The 17,970-nt window shown below is 37.4% G+C and overlaps 6 protein-coding genes across 6 annotated transcripts; 4 read left to right on the top strand and 2 right to left on the bottom strand.

Moving 5' to 3' along the window:
* Window positions 1-1,947: 1,947 nt before the first annotated feature.
* Window positions 1,948-3,057, top strand: PHYBLDRAFT_150402 (hypothetical protein; the record flags this gene model as incomplete). The annotated part of the gene is made up of 4 exons (XM_018432475.1): window positions 1,948-2,461; window positions 2,543-2,589; window positions 2,678-2,781; window positions 2,838-3,057. 4 exons carry the CDS (start codon window positions 1,948-1,950, stop codon window positions 3,055-3,057), a joined length of 885 nt encoding a protein of 294 aa, XP_018286850.1.
* Window positions 3,058-3,859: 802 nt separating this feature from the next.
* Window positions 3,860-4,756, bottom strand: PHYBLDRAFT_150401 (hypothetical protein; the record flags this gene model as incomplete). The annotated part of the gene is made up of 4 exons (XM_018432474.1): window positions 3,860-4,182; window positions 4,246-4,302; window positions 4,388-4,639; window positions 4,678-4,756. 4 exons carry the CDS (start codon window positions 4,754-4,756, stop codon window positions 3,860-3,862), a joined length of 711 nt encoding a protein of 236 aa, XP_018286849.1.
* A 367-nt stretch (window positions 4,757-5,123) lies between these two features.
* On the top strand, window positions 5,124-5,462 carry PHYBLDRAFT_150400 (hypothetical protein; the record flags this gene model as incomplete). Its single annotated transcript, XM_018432473.1, has 1 exon — window positions 5,124-5,462. One exon carries the CDS (start codon window positions 5,124-5,126, stop codon window positions 5,460-5,462), a length of 339 nt encoding a protein of 112 aa, XP_018286848.1.
* Window positions 5,463-5,487: 25 nt separating this feature from the next.
* On the top strand, window positions 5,488-9,033 carry PHYBLDRAFT_150399 (hypothetical protein; the record flags this gene model as incomplete). The annotated part of the gene is made up of 7 exons (XM_018432472.1): window positions 5,488-5,518; window positions 5,635-5,753; window positions 5,873-6,119; window positions 6,210-6,421; window positions 6,680-6,809; window positions 8,485-8,632; window positions 8,760-9,033. The coding sequence occupies 7 exons, from the start codon at window positions 5,488-5,490 to the stop codon at window positions 9,031-9,033; spliced, it is 1,161 nt and encodes a 386-aa protein (XP_018286847.1).
* Window positions 9,034-10,068: 1,035 nt separating this feature from the next.
* PHYBLDRAFT_102536 (hypothetical protein) lies at window positions 10,069-10,622 on the top strand (the record flags this gene model as incomplete). The annotated part of the gene is made up of 2 exons (XM_018427730.1): window positions 10,069-10,418; window positions 10,481-10,622. Coding segments are annotated over 2 exons (492 nt in total), but the record flags the coding sequence as incomplete, so codon positions are not given.
* Window positions 10,623-13,501: 2,879 nt separating this feature from the next.
* Window positions 13,502-17,727, bottom strand: PHYBLDRAFT_173218 (hypothetical protein; the record flags this gene model as incomplete). The annotated part of the gene is made up of 3 exons (XM_018436975.1): window positions 13,502-14,274; window positions 15,316-16,647; window positions 16,857-17,727. 3 exons carry the CDS (start codon window positions 17,725-17,727, stop codon window positions 13,502-13,504), a joined length of 2,976 nt encoding a protein of 991 aa, XP_018286845.1.
* Window positions 17,728-17,970: the final 243 nt, after the last annotated feature.

Raw genomic sequence — 17,970 nt, 5'->3', positions numbered from 1 at the left:
CTATCTCTAACCTTGTTATTAAGGTAGCTCCACATATTCTCAATTGGATTGAGATCTGGACTTTTTGCAGGCCATGATAAGATAGTCACATCGTTTCTTTTTTTCCACTGTTCTGCCAACTTGCTCTTATGTGGCTTGGCATTGTCTTCTTGGAGAAGGTAGGTGGTGGTGTCCTTATCAGGAAGGGCAGCAAGAAATGGAAGATAGTTGTCCCTCAGTATCTGGACATACATTTCTTTTGTTATGTAGTCATCTAATATAACTAGTGGGCTAACACCTCCTGCCCAAATACAACCCCAAACTGATACTGAACCACCCAACCCTTGCACTGCTGATATCAGATAGTCATCGTCATACTTCTCATGTGGTTGGCACCAAACATATTGCTGTCCACCTTTCTGAAAAAGGGTGAATCTGGACTCATCACTCCAGATTACTGACGTCCATTCATCATTCCAATTTTTTTGCTCCCTAACCCATTGCAAGCGTGCCTTCTTATGTGCTTCATCTAGGTAAGGCTTGGCTACAGCAACACAAGAGTGAAGGTCCATATTGTGCAGATATTTGCGTACTGTTTCTTGACTGATTGAGATGTCATGCATCTCTTTAACACTGTGCATGATGGTAGCTAATGTGTTGCATCTATTTTTTTTTTGCGGTGAACTTCAAATAACAAATTGCCTATGGTGATAGCTTCTTAGAGGCCCCAGGATGCTCCTTCTCAGCGCACGTCTTCTTTGTTTTGTATTTTTAATTATACAATAAACAGTTGATTGAGATATGCCTTCTGCATCTGAAATCTCATAGGAGCTACGTCCTTCTTTATATCTTCCAATAATCATTTCTTTTTCAAAATCTGTTGTCTTATAATATGAGTTGGTAGTTTTAGCTTTATTGTTCTTTGGCATTGTGATTTGTTTTATTAGAGAGATTACAGAATTAAAATAAAAGAAAAATAGAGAATGGTCTTCTTGCATAGAAAGAAGTCATGGCGGAGTTGGAGGTAAGTCAATTTCACCCTAAGCCGGGTGTATATGTACTGTGCATATTATCATAATTATACTCATATATTATTAAGTCATTAACTAAGTCATATACTGCATACATTACTAAAAGTGTACTTGATTTTTTTGGAAAGACTTTTTTTTGAATTATGATATTTGATTTGATGATGATTCAACTATAGCAAAAAATAATCCAAAAATGAAACATTCACATATCATAAAATGTGAAATAAAAAATCTGATATTTTAGCTCCTTATATCAAAGGAAAAAATATTGCAAAAATATTTCTATAGTAAAAATGAAATTACAACTTCTTGTCTCATTCTCTTAAAATATTTGCTTTTATATTCACATTTATAATATGTAAAAAAAATTATAAATATTTAAATGGTTTATTTTGAAATAGAAAAAGAAAAACCTTAAAAATATATATCATTTATTAAATATTGTATTAATTTTTATATAAGTGTTTTTTCAGTATAATTTACAATTTTAATCAAAAAATTATAAAATATAAAAAAATCTCAATTTTGTAATTTTATAGCCAAAAAAATGACAGCTGTGTGATTTTATATCTAAAAAAGAACGATCTAAAATCACAGTAGAAAAAAAATAAAAACTGATTAAAAAAAATAAAAATTGAAAATTCTAGTAAAATTTTTGCAGATTTTCAGAAACTAAAAGCAGCAGTCTTTTACAGTATATTTGGTGTGGACAGACTAAAAGTTCAAAAAAAGTTCAAAAAAAAGGCAAAATTAATCAACAGCTATAATTGGCCAGTTTTTGTCTGATACTACTTGCATGATAATATCACGCATACCTTCTAGTTGCATTACACTTAAATAGCAAACAACAATTTAAAGCATATATACTTGCTATAATTAAATACTAGCATATATAAAAGTGAGAAATATATTACTCTTTTACTTATTATCTTAAAAAATGCCGCATACTCCAATAAATATACTTGCAAAATCAACTTTGGATGCATCTGCAGCTATCACTCAACACACGTTGAAGAAGATGATCAAGATGTTGTCCGGCTCTAATGTCATTGCTTGTGAGGAATATCATGACACATATGAAGATTTTGCAAGCATATGCAAACTAAAGCTACAACAGGAGAAATTGATGGTTACAAAGGCCCAAGACAAAATCAGCAAAGGACGCTATTTTTTCAAAAGACAAAATAAGATCAAGAAACTTGTAACTCAAAAAAAAAGATTGAATTTTCTGCTTGCCTTGGATGAAAGCGGCTTCCTGGAAGAGTTACAAATGAGCAAGAGCTCTTTTTATAAGCTGTATGATCTTGTAAAAAACCACAAGCTTTACCAACAATTGTCAGGATTTGACTCAATCAATGTTAGACTACAGATTTCTATTGTTCTTGACCAATTAGGATCAAATGGTAATTCTTTGTCAAGTGGCCATTTGGCAAGATGTTCTGGAATAGGAAGTAAGTGACTCAAGATAATATTCTACGATGGTTTACCCACATATACAAAAGCAAATATATTCATCTGTTTCCTACAATAAGAACAAATAGAGAGCTCTATTGAGAATATAACAACCAGATTCTTTAAAGTAATTCTCTTTTTGGAGCACAAGTTTGTTTATTGGCCAACCGAATCTGAGAAAGCAGAGATAAAATGAGCAAATGAATATCCATTAGGATTTCCAAACCTTGTTGGATTTCTTGGCAGATGCTTATTTAAGCTGGCAAAAGCACTATTGTGAAAGCCAAAGCAGTTTTTCGGTCACAGATCTGCTTACTGTGTAAACAGTATCACAGTGTGTGATTATAGATGCATAATCTGATACATGTCAACCAGTTTCTTTGGAAGTTTGCATGATATGTGTACTTTGTCTGAGTGTGAACTTGGAAAATTCCCAGAGCAATTCTTTTCTGATGACAAGTACATGTTGGCAGACGCGAGGTACAAGGCTACGAACTATATTGTTCCAATCAAAAAGAAGCTAAGAAACAGTGAACTCTCATTAGCAGACCAAAAGTTCAACACCAAGATCTTGAGCATGCATTTAGAATCTTGAAAGAGATATTCTACTCTCTCAAATCAATCCCTGTAAGGATAAAAAGAAAGGAAGATGTTGTAAAGGTTAACACATGGATTCGGGTTTGTGTAGCCTTGAATAATTTCTTGATGTGTCAAGATGATGACAAGTGGTCTCAGGAAGCCAAGCGTCAATAGGAAGATAGAGAGAAAGCTGAAGTTGAATGCCTGCAGAAGACAGGATATTCAGAGGAGTCTGGTATAGTAGATGGATCCCAGAATATAGATGGAAATACAAGGTGGATCCAGACACAACGTGTTGTTATGTCAAAAGAGAAGAATAAATCTTCTTGAATAAAGAAAATAAACTTTGATCATTCCAAATACATTAAAAAAAAACAGAAGTATTAGCTTTTATATCTATTAGATAGATCTCACTTTTTGGCATTTGACAGCTGTAATTAAATAGATATTTTGTTATTATTTATGTTATTCCCTTTCTTTAATATTTTATTATTGAACTATTTTGAAGATGTAAGTAGAAGATCAATTTTGTCTGCTTTAATGATAGTATTTTTATATAGTCTACATGCCTTTACATTTTTTAAATGAAATAACATTAGTTCTGAGAATTTGTATATATATATAAATTAAACGCATAATATAAATAGAAGAAATACAATTTATTAATTGAGATATTGGTTATACACCTCTTCTAATTTATTCTTAGTCTTCTCCTCAGACCAGTCAAATGTTTTTGCCATAAGGATCACTCCTTTTACCCGCTGCTCGCATTGAAGCTCTTTTTGCAGCTTCTCCTTCTGGTTCTTGAGCTCTTCCTCTTACTTTGATTCTAAGAGTGATATCCGGGCATCATTGAACTCTTTTATACCATGCCCAATATCCTCTATGCTCTTGACTGATCTTTTTGCCGTGTTTTTCACAATCTTGCCAAAGAATTTAGGCTGTCTTTTGCCACTGTACGCACTGGAATCAGAGTGCTTGGAGGTGCTGCTTTCACTTTTGCTTTGGACAACGGCCTCTCTCTGAGAACTGATCTCATTGCTGACATCAGTTCCCTGTTCTTCTTGGTCTTTGCAGCTTTTGCTGGTCTCACTAGCTTTGTCACCTCCATTGTTTTCACCGTCTTCACCCTTGCTCATGTCTTAGACTTTGTTTAAGTCCAAGGACATTGTTGTATTACATACAGCAGGTGACTTTGCCTTACTTTCACCAAGTACTTTTCTCATCTGCGTGAAGTTTGGGCATATATCATTAAGATATACTTATAAAAAATAATTTAAATTATTTAAATATTTGTTTTAACTTATACATAACAATATTCATATCTTCAAGCTCATCTTTTTTACGTTGAGACATTTCTTCTTTGCTAATTCTCATTGTGCTCTCTTCCCAGGCTTTGAATGCAATAGAATATTGCTTGACTATCAAATATGTCAGCTTGCTTTTTATTTGAGAGCTGGTGCGCTTCACACCCTGTTTGTCAAAATACTGGCAGCAGTCATTTATCACTCTGGTCTTGCTGACCTTGACCTTCTTCTGTTTTTGAAGCCACCAAGATACTTCCTCAGATTGTCTGCATTGTCTTTCAGCAGAAAGTACTGCAGCCGATTAATTGATGACAACCCATCTTTATCACCATCTGGCTTCATCCAGGAATGTGACTGATTGTCATATTCCTGATGAGAAACAAACTCAATAGCGCTGGGAGTGGACATACTTTTATTACAATAGTTTAATGTAAGGTACAGGCGATACAAAAAGATAATTTTTTTATAAAAAAAATAAGAGATGAAAAGGATGGAGTTAAAATGAAGGTAGATGAGTATTGATTATTATTTATAACTTTATAAGAGTAATATATACTGACAAGTTATTTTGGCTAAAATGTTATACCTGTAATAAATGGGTTTATAAAAAAAGTGGTGTAGATAATGAAAGTCTATATTTCCTGGTAGATGGAAAATTATTAACCAAAATAGTGACTGTTAATACTTTCTCTTGTTTTTGAATTGTTTATTTGAAACAAAGGTTTTATATCCCTTAAATCACGCGTTTTTATTTTCAAATAATTATTCACTAAATATGTCAACAAACAACATTCAATCCAACAAAAACATTTATACTTTGGCAACAATCTCTGAAGCATTGGAGTGTACATCTGTTCCTGGAGTGATAACTCTTAGACTTGATACTACTATAAAAGTTAGAACATCTGAGTGGAGAGATTGCTTGCTAGAAATTGGTGAATCCTGTGCAGTCAAATGGATTATCCATAATTCTAACAAGCAACCTACTGATATTACTGCTGAAGAAGCCAAAGACAGTGATATTAAGATGTGCTTTTCCCAAGAGTATTCGTGTCATCATGCTGGCACTTATGAATCTAAGGCAGCCATGAGAGTAGTTCAGAAAAGAACTTAGAAAAATAAGTGTTCTGCTCTTTTTCATGTCAGAGGATTCTTTAAGACGCCAGAGTGGTGTGAGATAACTTTGACAAAAGATCATACTGAGCATACTCCTGGTGATGTTCATGAAGATATGTGTACTCTTCCTCTTGCAAAGAAATACCTCAATGAGCTGTCCCAATAATTAGAACAGTCATCTAAATCTGCTAGCCAGATATGTATTGATATGCTGAGAGCTATTGATAGATATGGAAGAAATTCTGAACACAAGGTCAACTATTATGACATTTGGAACTTAATGAATAAGGTAAATATATGAATTTATGTTAAATAAAATTTTATTTAACCAATTGTTTATAGATAAATAAGACTTTGTATCATTTTGACAAGGATCAAATGATTTCTTTCATGATTTAAATAAATGAGAAACTTCCTGCAATGAACTTTTCAATTTTTGGGGCCAATACCAGCTACTCACCAAGTCTAAACGTATTTGCTTGTGGTTTTATGTTGCTAATACAGCAAAATAAGACGAAAAATGCTGCTTCTTTTTGCTTGGATATCATGAGTGGTATCTCTGAAAAAATTGATGAGATTCTTTATACTCTTCTTATCCGTGATGAAGAAATTGGTAGAGGCTGGCCTGTAGCATATATGATTACCAATGATAGAGGTGTGGGCCCCATTGTGCAGTAGCTGCAATTCTTAAAGTCTTCTCTCTTGCTTGTTAATCCAAAACAAATAACTATTGATTGCTGCTCAGCCAAAGTCTATGCAATTCAAACCACCTTTTCTACCACACAAATCCAATTTTGCATATTTCACGTAACTCAAGCATGGAACAGAAAGCTCTCTGACTCTGTTAAGATTTCTGGCTCTTTGCCATCTGAGGCTCATCTTCTTCTTAGTGAAATGATGAAATCTCTTCAAGAGATTGTGTATGAAGAAGATTTAGATCAGTTTCATCACAAACTTGTATAGTTCAAAGAAGATTTTAACGATCAATGCATCTTTTTGGACTACTTCGAGAAAAACTGGTGTACTGAAGACAAATTTAAGATTTGAAGTAGAGCATATCATGAACGTCAATTTTCACATATGCTCACCAATAATTATATTGAGTCATGACACAATCAATTAAAAACAGTTTTCATGAAAAGATCTAGAAACAAGAGACTTGATAAGCTTGTTTTTGTTTTAGTACATGATGTTGAATACTATCTTTCTCAAGAGTACGATAGAGTGATGTCCAACAATAGGGCAATGAGTGCATTTACAAGAGAACAAAGAATATGCGAGATGGAAGCAGAAGAAGATGATGATGAAAGAGAAGTAAGAATTGTTGCTTCTGATTCAGTAGATAGTAGATAATGGCAGGTTCAGTCATTTGTTGACCAAAATACTGCTTATGTAGTTGAGGTTTCAGATACAATCACAATTATTTCATACACTTGCTTTGATTTTAAAAGAAGATACAGACCTTGCACACATATGTATCTATTGAAGATACACACATCGAACTCTATTTTCTTCTCTACCACTTCTGCCATTACTACTAATCAAATACACACACTACAAACTCTACAAAACACTGAAAATTCCAGCAATCGATCTAGACTCATTTTTTGACCAGTATATAAAAACAAATCAAACAATACACTAATCTCATCAAGATCTTACAAAACTATCTTAGTATACAACAGATGATGAAGCCAAGTATGTCTATGATATGCAACAGCTTTATTTTCAGTCAATTCAAGCTTTAAAAGATAAATACAAAGTGAACTTTCACAGATCAAACACACAACAATAAAAATATATTTATCTTTCTTTTTTTTCAAAAAAATTGTGCTATTAATTGAAACAATTATCAAAGTGACTTAGTAAATTATGAACTTTTTTATTTTCTGGTAGGTGAATTTTTTTGTCTGATTTTCTGGTAGATAAGCCTCTTTTTTGGCTAATACTTTACCATCTACCAGGAAATATAGATGTTCATAAATAATTAGATTATGAAATAGAGAGAGGTTTGAGCTCAAGAAGAATGATTTTTATTAATGAGAATTGTTAAGAGTTCTTGTACTGATTGAGAGGACTTTTAGAGACAGGGAATATTGTTTGCATACATATGCTTTGACAATATACTGATACAGATTCAAGCAGAGAGAGATTCTGAAGAGTTTTAATTAGATGATATAAACAAATTTGTCTTTATTCACAACAAAACAGACTTCTTTATGTTGATGTATTTGAATATGAAGCATTGACTATGCTTACTGACAGTGACGGCATTATGAACATAGCATTCACTGTAGGAAATTACAGCATTTGTAATTCCACCAATGCAGATTACTATGTAAAAAATGCATACTTGCAGATATGGATTCAGCCAATAAAAACAAGGTGATACAATGTTAGTGTTACTACTCTTTGCCAATCGGATTTGTGGAATTCCATAGTATTAAACTCGATTGAGTGCTGTTCAGCATCCTCAAACCAATTAGACTTGTGTATTACTTTTAACTAACTCTTTTTTGTTAAATTTGTTGAATCTCTAATTGGTCAAATAATACACATTGCGTCACATAAAAATAAGTTTTTATTTTTATTTTTGTTTTATTTTTTGGTCCCTGGAATATACAAAAAAATAAAAAATAAAAAATAAAAAAAATAGAAAAAATAAATAAAAAATAAAAATAAAAAAATAGAAAAAAAAAATAAAAAATAAAAAACAAAAAAATGAAAAAAAAACAAAACAAAACAAAACAAAACAAAACAAACAAACAAACAAACAAATGACAGTAGAAGAAGTATACAAGGCATATACCAAATTACTTTCTACTTGATAACAATTTTTTTAAAATAGTATTTTTATTATGTTTTTTTATAAATGTCACTTATAAAGTTCAGTATTGTCTACTATAATAAAATAAAAAACAAACAAACAAAGCAAAACAATTGATTTGTATTAGTTATGATCTTATAAATGGCTTTATATTTAAAAGTTACTTACATTTTATTACTGTCTTCCACTGGAGACAGCAGTTCTCCATCTCTGAGAAAGCACAAAGATAGACACCCAGAAATTCTCAAACCTATCAAGAGCAATATTTCTTCTGGCTGCTCTCTCCTCAAGGTTTCTAACCAGGATGTTTCTCTGGTTAGGTGCAAGACTACCCCACAATGGTATAGCTATACCATTTGTACAGTAGCATGACATTGTTACCTGTACAAGTTGGCGAGCAAGTCTGCCAATGGCACTGTAAAGAAGCCAAGCTTCTTTGGTGTTACCCCTGGTAAAATGTAATACCAGGGCTGCAGTAACACTCCCGGCTGAGAGTACCCAACTGTTAGGTTGTCCTTGGGGGGAAGGGCGTGGAATGGTGTTGCCACCAATGACCGGCTGCAAATGGTTCACATCAGGAGGGTTACCTCAGACAGGCTGTTCAGTGGCGGCCTCACCGCCCTCAAACCTGGCCTCAAATCTGGTCTCAAGCCGGGCATATGCTGTCTCCAGCATCACCAGTCAAAGGTTTAATTGCGCAATGTTGAGCAATGACATTTTTAGAACTGTAAAGAAGATGTAAAATATAAAAAAAACAAAGTTAAACAAAAGCAACAAGAAAAACTGAAAAATAAAAAACAAAAACAACAAGGAAAAATAAAAAACAAAAAGCCAGAATCCCTTTAAAAAAATTTTCATGATAATTAGCGCACTTGTAATTTTTCACTGTCAACTGATGGAATAAAAACTAATATCACATCCCAAGTGGTTTTTTCGATCTTACACCCCTATTTTTTTAAAATACAAAACAACAATTCAAAATGAACATTAACGGCTTACTTAACCCTGTTAGCGAAAACGAAACAAGCAGTTATATGCTTGACAATTCGTTCTTTGAGCAACAACCTGCTCAAATGGATATCAATGTCACTTATCCAGCTTACAACATGATGGATATCAACGATAAAGCCTCTGTCGATGATTCAATTGGCTTTGATGGTTTCTTGGCTGCTGCCACTAACAACGTTGAGGCTGATGAAGAGGACGCTTCTCCTATGGAAGCCAATTCCAACAATGTTGAGGTGGAGTACACCTCTGGTAAGAACAATTAAAAGAAAATGTTAATAATAACATTATTACATATGATTATGTTTATGTTAAATATTAACTGTGTAAATATATTAGAGAATGGTCCTGGATTCACACGTGTCCAAAACCAAGGAATGGCCCAAGCTGAACCAGAGCAGGCCAACATTGAGTACGACCAGTTTGTACCAATGTACACTCCCAACAGCAGTGCTGAGGCTGTTAGTCTGGAGTTGTTCTCCTTGTTTTTTGAGAACAGTGTTTCTTGTGAAATCTATGATCAGTCTGTCAAGATCGTAAATGAGTACATGACAGAATGTGGATCCCGTAAGTTTATTACTATCACATATCTACTATATTACATATACTTATTATTGTATTAGCTAAAACGGATGCACTTCTGTCATATTAAAAGGTGGATACCTTGCTCAAGCAAGAATACACAGTCAAGGCACAGGTGTATGACATGTGTGCCAGTGGGTGCTTTCATTTTCCTGATGTCGAGCCTGGAAACTCAATCGTTGAGAATGAGGTGTGCCCTCACTGCAATGGACCGCGGTACCAGCATGAGAGAGGCACTATATCACCTGTACAGACATACCAGGTAGTGCCTCTCTCAGAGAAATTACGCTTCAAGTTGGCTCACCCTGAAGAATGGGCAAAGATCGCCTATGGCATGGAGGTTTTGGCTGGTGGCCGATCAAATGTCTGTAAGGATATTCTTGATGGAGATGGCATCCATAGACTGCTCGCAGGTGGGATTGTTGGCCAGGGTGACATGGTGGTGTCTATGTTTGTTGACCAGTTCAACCCCTTCAAGGACGCTGCCATGTCAGCTAGCATCATTCACATTATTAACATGAATATTAACCCTGCCAAAAGGTAAATAAAAAAAACCCATTGATTTAGATGTATATTTATATATACTAATATAATATATTTAGGTACAAGAAGGGTAACATGATGCAGCTGGCCATCATCCCAGAGCCTAAGCACCCAAAGAACATTGCTTCGTTTTTGGAGCCCATCCTTGCCAACCTGCGAGCCTTGCAGACAAGTGGAGTGAAGTGCTGGGACAGAGACCAGTATGTGGTGTATAAGGTTCATCTTGTCGTGGCAACTGAAGATACTCCAGCTGTATCTGACTTGATGAACCTTATGCATCACAATGCACAATACGGCTGCTGCCATTGTTTTGCGCATGGTGAAAGCATTGCCAAGACCATATGCTTCCTGGAGAGCAAGGGTCCTGCCCCCATGAGGGACGTAGGGAGCATTCGCAGAGCCGAAGGAAGCGTAAGTTATGAAATATCAAAAAAACCACAAACATCATTTTATAGACCTGGTGGTGGGAGATACAATGCCTTTGCAGAGTTATCCACACTCACCAGTTCTGCTTTCTTTGGCCAGGACGAGATGCACCTCCTAGGTCATGGAACAGGGCATCAGCTCTATCAATCCCTTGGTGGCAAATTCTGCCCTGGGACTGCAGGCCCAGACAGAAAATCCCATGGAATGCACCTCCAAGAACGCCTGCAACAACTTGAGTATCCCTTTGCCCTGAATGTTAGCCTAGATGACATCGAAAAAGCAGTCAGCACATCCAGGGCAGATATACCGATGGCATTTACTGGTACGTGGAGGTCAATGAAGGAATCAAACAGCAAGAGGAAGGTCGTCGATTGGATGGACTTTCTCTTGTTTGTTGTATCAACCATGGTAATCGACCACCTCTGCTTTGCAGATGCAAAGCAGGCCGTGAGAGACCTGGTTCTGGTGTGTTCCATTGTCCAACAATGGAGCATCACTGCCAGCGACATTGTTGCCGTGGAGCAGTAAGTGGCTTAGATATATATTTCTATCCGGTTTTTAATGAGTTTTATAGGGCAATTGGCCACTGGCACTCCTTTCTGAGGTGCAAGATTTTGGACAGTAAGCTGAAATCCAACATATTCGTGATGAACCAGCACATGCTGGTTCATCTTGGTTTCATGTTGTGGGAAATGGGCCCTTTGCGGGCTTACAGCTGCTGTCCAATAGAACGCACGATTGGTGCCTATACCTCTGCAATCAAGTCCAGGAAGGAGCCCGGAAAAAACATGGAAAATGTTCTTTTCCAGATGGCAGCCATCAGCCACTGCTGCAGCAACCATCCAGCCAGGACTGGACCAGCTGACAGAACGACCAGCAACTTCGAGGTTGCAAGTGATGATGTTGCTGGTCCTCAGCTGTGGTCCAGTCCGACCAGGTATAGCATGGCCAAGTTGGTCAACACCATTGGCATGGAATGGGAGGACCTCGTCCAACAGTTGTTGCCTTTCTGGGCAGAAGAAGGAGTTTCTTCCTTCGAGGAACAAGACTCAGTGGTTTGAACCATGAAGATGTGGAAAGACTCGGTGGTTTACAGAGTCCGGTTCTCCTTTGACAGTAGACATGTTCGAGCTAACAATCTTGTTGTGCTCAAACATATGTGAGAGTAAGTGTTGTTAGTTATATTCTATATTATTAAAAGTTGATATTAATCATAATTTAATTATGTTTTTTGAAAGTTATGGATTTGTCCGCAAACTCTTTTCCCACACTGTTAAAGCAGTGACCAGGCTCTTTGCAGCCACCGAGAGTCTTTCCAACATCAGGCCCTTGCCAGTCATGCTCTTCTCTGTGTTGAGCAACCACTCGCAGGGCGAGATGAGGATAGTGGATGTGAAGTCCTTCAAGGGGATGGCTGGCCTCGTCCACAATACTAAGGACAGGGTCATTAGACATATCGTCTGGCCCTCGCCAACCCACAATCAGTAGTTTGTTCTTCTTCTTTTTTTCCCTCTTTCTTTTTAATAAATGTATATAAACCTTTTGTTTTATTTAGATATTACTCAACAAAGTTGATTGTCATTATCATTTTATTTAAAATTGCACATCACCAGAAAATCCAAATTAACGGTATATCTGATTGATTGGCTATATTTGTAACCTTGATCAAAATTGTAAACAAAAAAGAACAGTCGTCTTTTTTTTCTCACTTAAAATAGACGTCTGAGTTTAACACATGAAAAAAATTAATCGCGGGTCCACAGCTTCTAAAAGGAGTTTAGAACACTCTAAATTTAGTAAGATTAATATGATTTTTACAAAGTTACATGGATTTTGCAGATATGCAATTATTTCTGTGAGTACTTGCACTTTTTTTTCTACAGTAATTATCTAATATATATTTTGAACTAATTTTGAACTTTTTTAAAAAAAGATGTGGCCAGTCATAAAGAAAGCTGATTGGCTAAGTTTAAGATAGACTTATTTTACCTTTTTTTTGCCCTTTTTTTGAACTTTTAGTCTGTCCACACCAATTATAGTGAAAATATATTATATATATAAATTTTGATATATATAAAAAAATATATTCACCAAAAGACGTTAGGGGCTTCACCAGTTTTTTATTCTTATTTTTATTGGCTGGAGCTTAAATTACTAATATATCTAACAGTCAGGCACCAAAAACTAATAAAACCTCTTAATTTATACAGTAATAAAAAATATCTTTACACTCAACTTGACTTTTGGCTGTTTGTTTATATTGTTAGATTGTTATGTTTTACTGTGACCACTATAACACAATAAGGGGATGTAGCTCAGGTTAAAGATTATATTTTATTAAAGGAGATATTGCTGGCAATCTATAGATCATATAGCCTCCAAAGTACAAAAAGAAGATATAAAAAAGTCCCAAGGGATCACAAAAGACAAAAAAAAGAGAGGGGAAAGAGAAGATCAAATCATACTAGCTTCAATGGCTGAACCTGCTCTCCACTTTGCAGCTGTAAAAATAGTTGTAACAGTGAAAGGGAGGAGACAGAATTGCAGAACAAAGAACTTTTCAGACAGCAAAGGACAAAAGAGAAAGAAGAGAGATAAAGGGAGTAAAGAACAATGACAAGTGAAGAGCTATGAAAGAAAAGAAAAAGTCTATATTATATCCAAAGAGCACCATGTTCAGTCTCATGTGAATAGTCACCATCAGGATTACATATAATATCTATGTGCCAGAGAATAGTCAGCAGTGGTATCCAGTAAGCAGGTCGCGGTTCTTGAGATGACAAAGGCAAGGATGTGATGGCAAAATCAATTCTGTGTATCTGGTCATGGTCAGGTTGAGGCAACTGTTCAAATAGTGCCACAGGAACAAGTGGGCAATCCAACAAATGGCAGCGTGAGGTGTGATCAGATCCACAAGGACATTCCTTTGGTTTGCCTGGCAACCATCCCATTCTCCAACGAATCAAACGGCCACGTTCCACATGTGAGGCTGGCAGAAACAAAATTGGATCAACTCCAAGAACTGGGCGGCATGCTTGAATGAGAACTTGTGTATTGGACTGGAGAAAGGTTGTAAATCCAGCTTCTCTAATGCTTTCAAAATGGTTTTTTACTGCACTAGGGCTTTGGAGTTTGAGTGTTGGAGGGAGATGTGACAGAAGGTTGGTTTTTCCCAGGGAGACAAGTGAAGAATAGATGGTATGATGACGGTGTAAAAGAGACAAAAGGCACTGGGCAGGCAGAAAGTGTGATCTGATACAAAATTTGACTATAAGAACATCTGCACGAAACTTCATACTTGGCAGATTGCAGATGTGCTTCAACACAATTGTAGAGGACGTGGCATGCCCCCCAACAATCATGCAAAGACACTTATCTTGAATGGACTCCAGAACTTTAATATCTTGCTTCAGCAGAGTGGAAATAGCTAAACCATATTCAAACTTTGGGCGAACAAAAGTTTTATACAGTCGTGAACTGAGCAGCAGAGAAAAACCAGAACAACAAGCTCCAACAGAGTTTAGTGTTGCCATTGTAGCAAGTGTACCAGAACGTCTATGAGTGGCAATGGACTTGGAAGAAATACCCTTATTGGCAAAAGGAACACCCAGATAAATAAACAGGTCAGTGGCAGGGAGAACTTGACCATATAAAAGAAGTGGAACTGGCGAGCTTGCACGTGTTTTGGGATATATAACTTCACATTTGGTGGGGCTCCATCGATATCCAAGAGTAAGAGAGTGGTCTGCAGCAAGGTCTAGCATGGCCTGAACGTCTGAAAGAGAACCAAAAATAGCTACATCGTCGGCAAAGAGCAGAGAATTGATGGGTGTTGAGAAATGAATATGTCCAAAGCCATCTACACCTGAAGGAGCAAGAAGAGCATTATATGCATCCAATGAGGTAGGAGAGGGTGATGGAACATGGGTTGTAGTTTATGAGTGAGCAACTGTGCGGAGCAATGGGGGCAGGGAGTTGATATATATTGAATACAGATGTGGACTGAGGACAGAACCTTGGAGAACCCCAGTGGCAGGTGAGAACGAGTGTGAAGAAAAGTTACCCAAAAGGACACAGATAGAGACATTGTCAAACATGTTAACCAAGAGACCCAAAAGTGCCGGTGGAGTGCAACGTTTTTGTAAAGCATGCCAGATGATTCGTCGATCCACTGTATCATAGGCAGCCTTGATATCCAGAAATGCAATAACAGGGTAGTGCTTATGACGGTGATAATAGGCTTTCATCAGATCATGGAGACAGAGAGCTTGATCCAAAGCACCACGGCGAGGACGAAAACCACCTTGAGCTACATCCAAAGGAGGAGAGTACTTGTGCAACTGGGGGGCTATACACATCTCAAAAAGCTTACGCAGTACAGAGGTCAAGGAGATTGGTCGGTAGTTTGCCGGGTCAGTTGGACTACCCTTCTTGAAGATTGGGAAGACCTGGGCTTGGCGCCACAAACTTGGAACATATGACCATTGCCAGCAAACTGTAAATAATAAAGTAAGAATGGGTGAGACATGTGTTTTTACAGGTTTTAGCATTTCAGCTCTGATATGGTCTGGTCCTGGTGCCTTGCGGTTAGGCATAAATTGCACGAATTCCTCTACAATTGGTGAGGTAAAGGGAGAGTCATCAGAGGCAAAAGGCACACTGTTACAAGTGGTCATTGGTGCTGGTGGTCGGGTTGCTGGAAGTATATGTCCACTATATACTGTTACCAAATAGTCACACATTGTTGCTGCTGCTACGGCTGGTCCATCATCGTGCTGGAAAGTATGTTGTGGCTGTCTACGGCGTTTTAACTGCTTTATCTTTGATGTTGCTTTGCTGAAGTCACGTTCCATAGACTGACAAAAGACATGCCAAGACTGACGTTTTGCTTGCTGAACCTGAGATCGGAATTCGGCCTGTGCATGCTTGTGTTTAGTCCACCAAACAACTTTGTCAATACCTATTACTAGGCGCCATTTTTTGTAACATTGGTTATGACGATCTGCTGCTGTTTGCAAAGCTACATTCCAGAAGGATTTCCAATGATTTGGGCGAGAGGGTCGATGTCCAATTGAGCTATTTAATGAGTCATAAATGAGTAAATTGAACTCATCAGTGATAGCATCAATGTTGGGTCTAGTGAGCGGTGGATTCTGTACAATGTCTTGCAAGGTGGAAAGGAGGGAGGTTGAGTTTTGAGTGAAGATATGAGCATAAAGAGCATGGACATCAGGTTCATTGAGGCGTGAGAGGTTCCATGTCTTGCGTAATGGTGGTGGCATATTGGTAGAGTGCTGTAGGTCATAGGTAAAGGAAAGTGATAAAAGGCGATGATCTGATCCAAGGGACAAGTCAGTAGCAATATGAAGAGAAGGATTGATGAGTGGCATATTAGTTATAAAGAGGTCAATAATACTGCTGATTTCATAGTTGTTGCGGAAAGAAATATATGTTGGTATGCAAGGTGCAAGATCTGCATTTACAACTGATAGAGATCTCTCTTCTATCCAAGAACATAGTGCCAGTCCACGAGAATTTGATGCATAGTCACCAGTAACAGAGCCAAGTCTTGCATTGAAGTCACCACAAAGAATGGTATCATGTGTTAAAGGAATGGAAGAGAGTACATGTAGGACATCATGAGTGGGCATATTTGGTGGAAGATATAAGCATACAATTCTGAGTGAGCCAATTTTGACAGCCAGAGCATATTTGGAGGGCATAGGTATTTGAGTGACGGCATAAGGACAGTGAGGTGATATGAGAACAGAAACACCCATAGAGCCCCTATAGGTGCCAGCTACAGGAGACCCATACAAGTGAATTTGTGACCATGATGTGGGAAGATGTGAGGGAGAGAGAAGCCATGTTTCTGTAATGAAGAGCATATGTAAGGACTGACAGTGTTGAAGGGTATCTTGAATGGCTCTGGGTTGCAGGCCATTGGCATTCCATAATCCGATATTGAGATTACTCATTCAGACATAGTGACTGATGAGCTGCGCTGACGTTTGAACAAAGACCCGCCAGTAGCATTGGTAAGAGTAGTACGTGTTGGTATTTCATCTTCACTGATCCACCCTTCCTCACAAAAGAAGTGACCAACTGGGATAGCAACATGTGGGCGCAAGAACTGTAGGGCTTGGAGACATCTATCATGGTGAAGCATGGCAGCAGTGTTGGCAAGTTCATGAGTGGACAGAGATGCATACTTGGGATCAGCAACATTATCAGGATCAAGTGGATCAAATGCGTCCAAAATCTCAACAGAAGCAGTTGTCAGTTTGGCCTTAAATGTATCAGCATACTGGACATGAACAAGGATGCCAATGACACCTCTGGCTGGGAAGATAATGTCCAAAAGTCGAGAAGAATCCACACCAAGAGTGCGGAGAGAGGAACGGACTTCTTTGTGCTTAAGGCGTCTTGATCTTGGAATATAAACATATTCATAACCTGAAGGACCAGAGGGAAGAGCAAACATACGAACAGAAGCTGCAATACGGCGAGCAGAGGGAACAGCAGACATTTTTGGGGCAGTTACAGGAAGAGAAACACTGGCTTTACTAGCCCAAGTGGAGGCTTCCAGACCTGGTTCATTGTTTTTGTCAGGAGCACCTACTGCGCCGGCTGGGTTCGAAAGTGAAATTTCTGAAAAGTTTTTTTCAGGTGCACTCTGAGATCCTAATTGCTTCTGCAGATTAGCAATTGTTGTTCTAGCATGGTCTAATTCAGTAGTTAGTCTTGCATTCTCTGCTGCAAGTCGCTCCAACTGGTCGGTTCTGTTTTGCACATTCATGATTTGTGCCTGCAATGTTGTCAGGAATGAGGTAAGCTCGGTTGGCAATCCCTGCATGTTGCCGATTTGCAAATTGGCCATTGGGATTGAGAATGCAGATGGCGTGATGTTGTCTGATTGAGCTGAATTTTTTTTTGCTGACAGCTGGGATACCAAGGACAAGGACTGCACTACTTTTGGCAATGGGAGGTACGTTTTTCGTGATGGATGGATCGTTTTGCGTAAAGATGTTGATGGATGGATACACTTTATATATGGATTCGTCAAAAATAAAATTTTGGAACCAGACAAATAAAATGCTTAAGCGAAAGAGCAGTGCGGGGA

Source organism: Phycomyces blakesleeanus (assembly GCF_001638985.1).
Source record: "Phycomyces blakesleeanus NRRL 1555(-) unplaced genomic scaffold PHYBLscaffold_24, whole genome shotgun sequence".
NCBI classification, from domain to species: Eukaryota; Fungi; Mucoromycota; class Mucoromycetes; order Mucorales; family Phycomycetaceae; genus Phycomyces; species Phycomyces blakesleeanus.
Note: the sequence above shows the minus strand (reverse complement) of the source record. Positions and strands in the feature narration are given on the sequence as shown.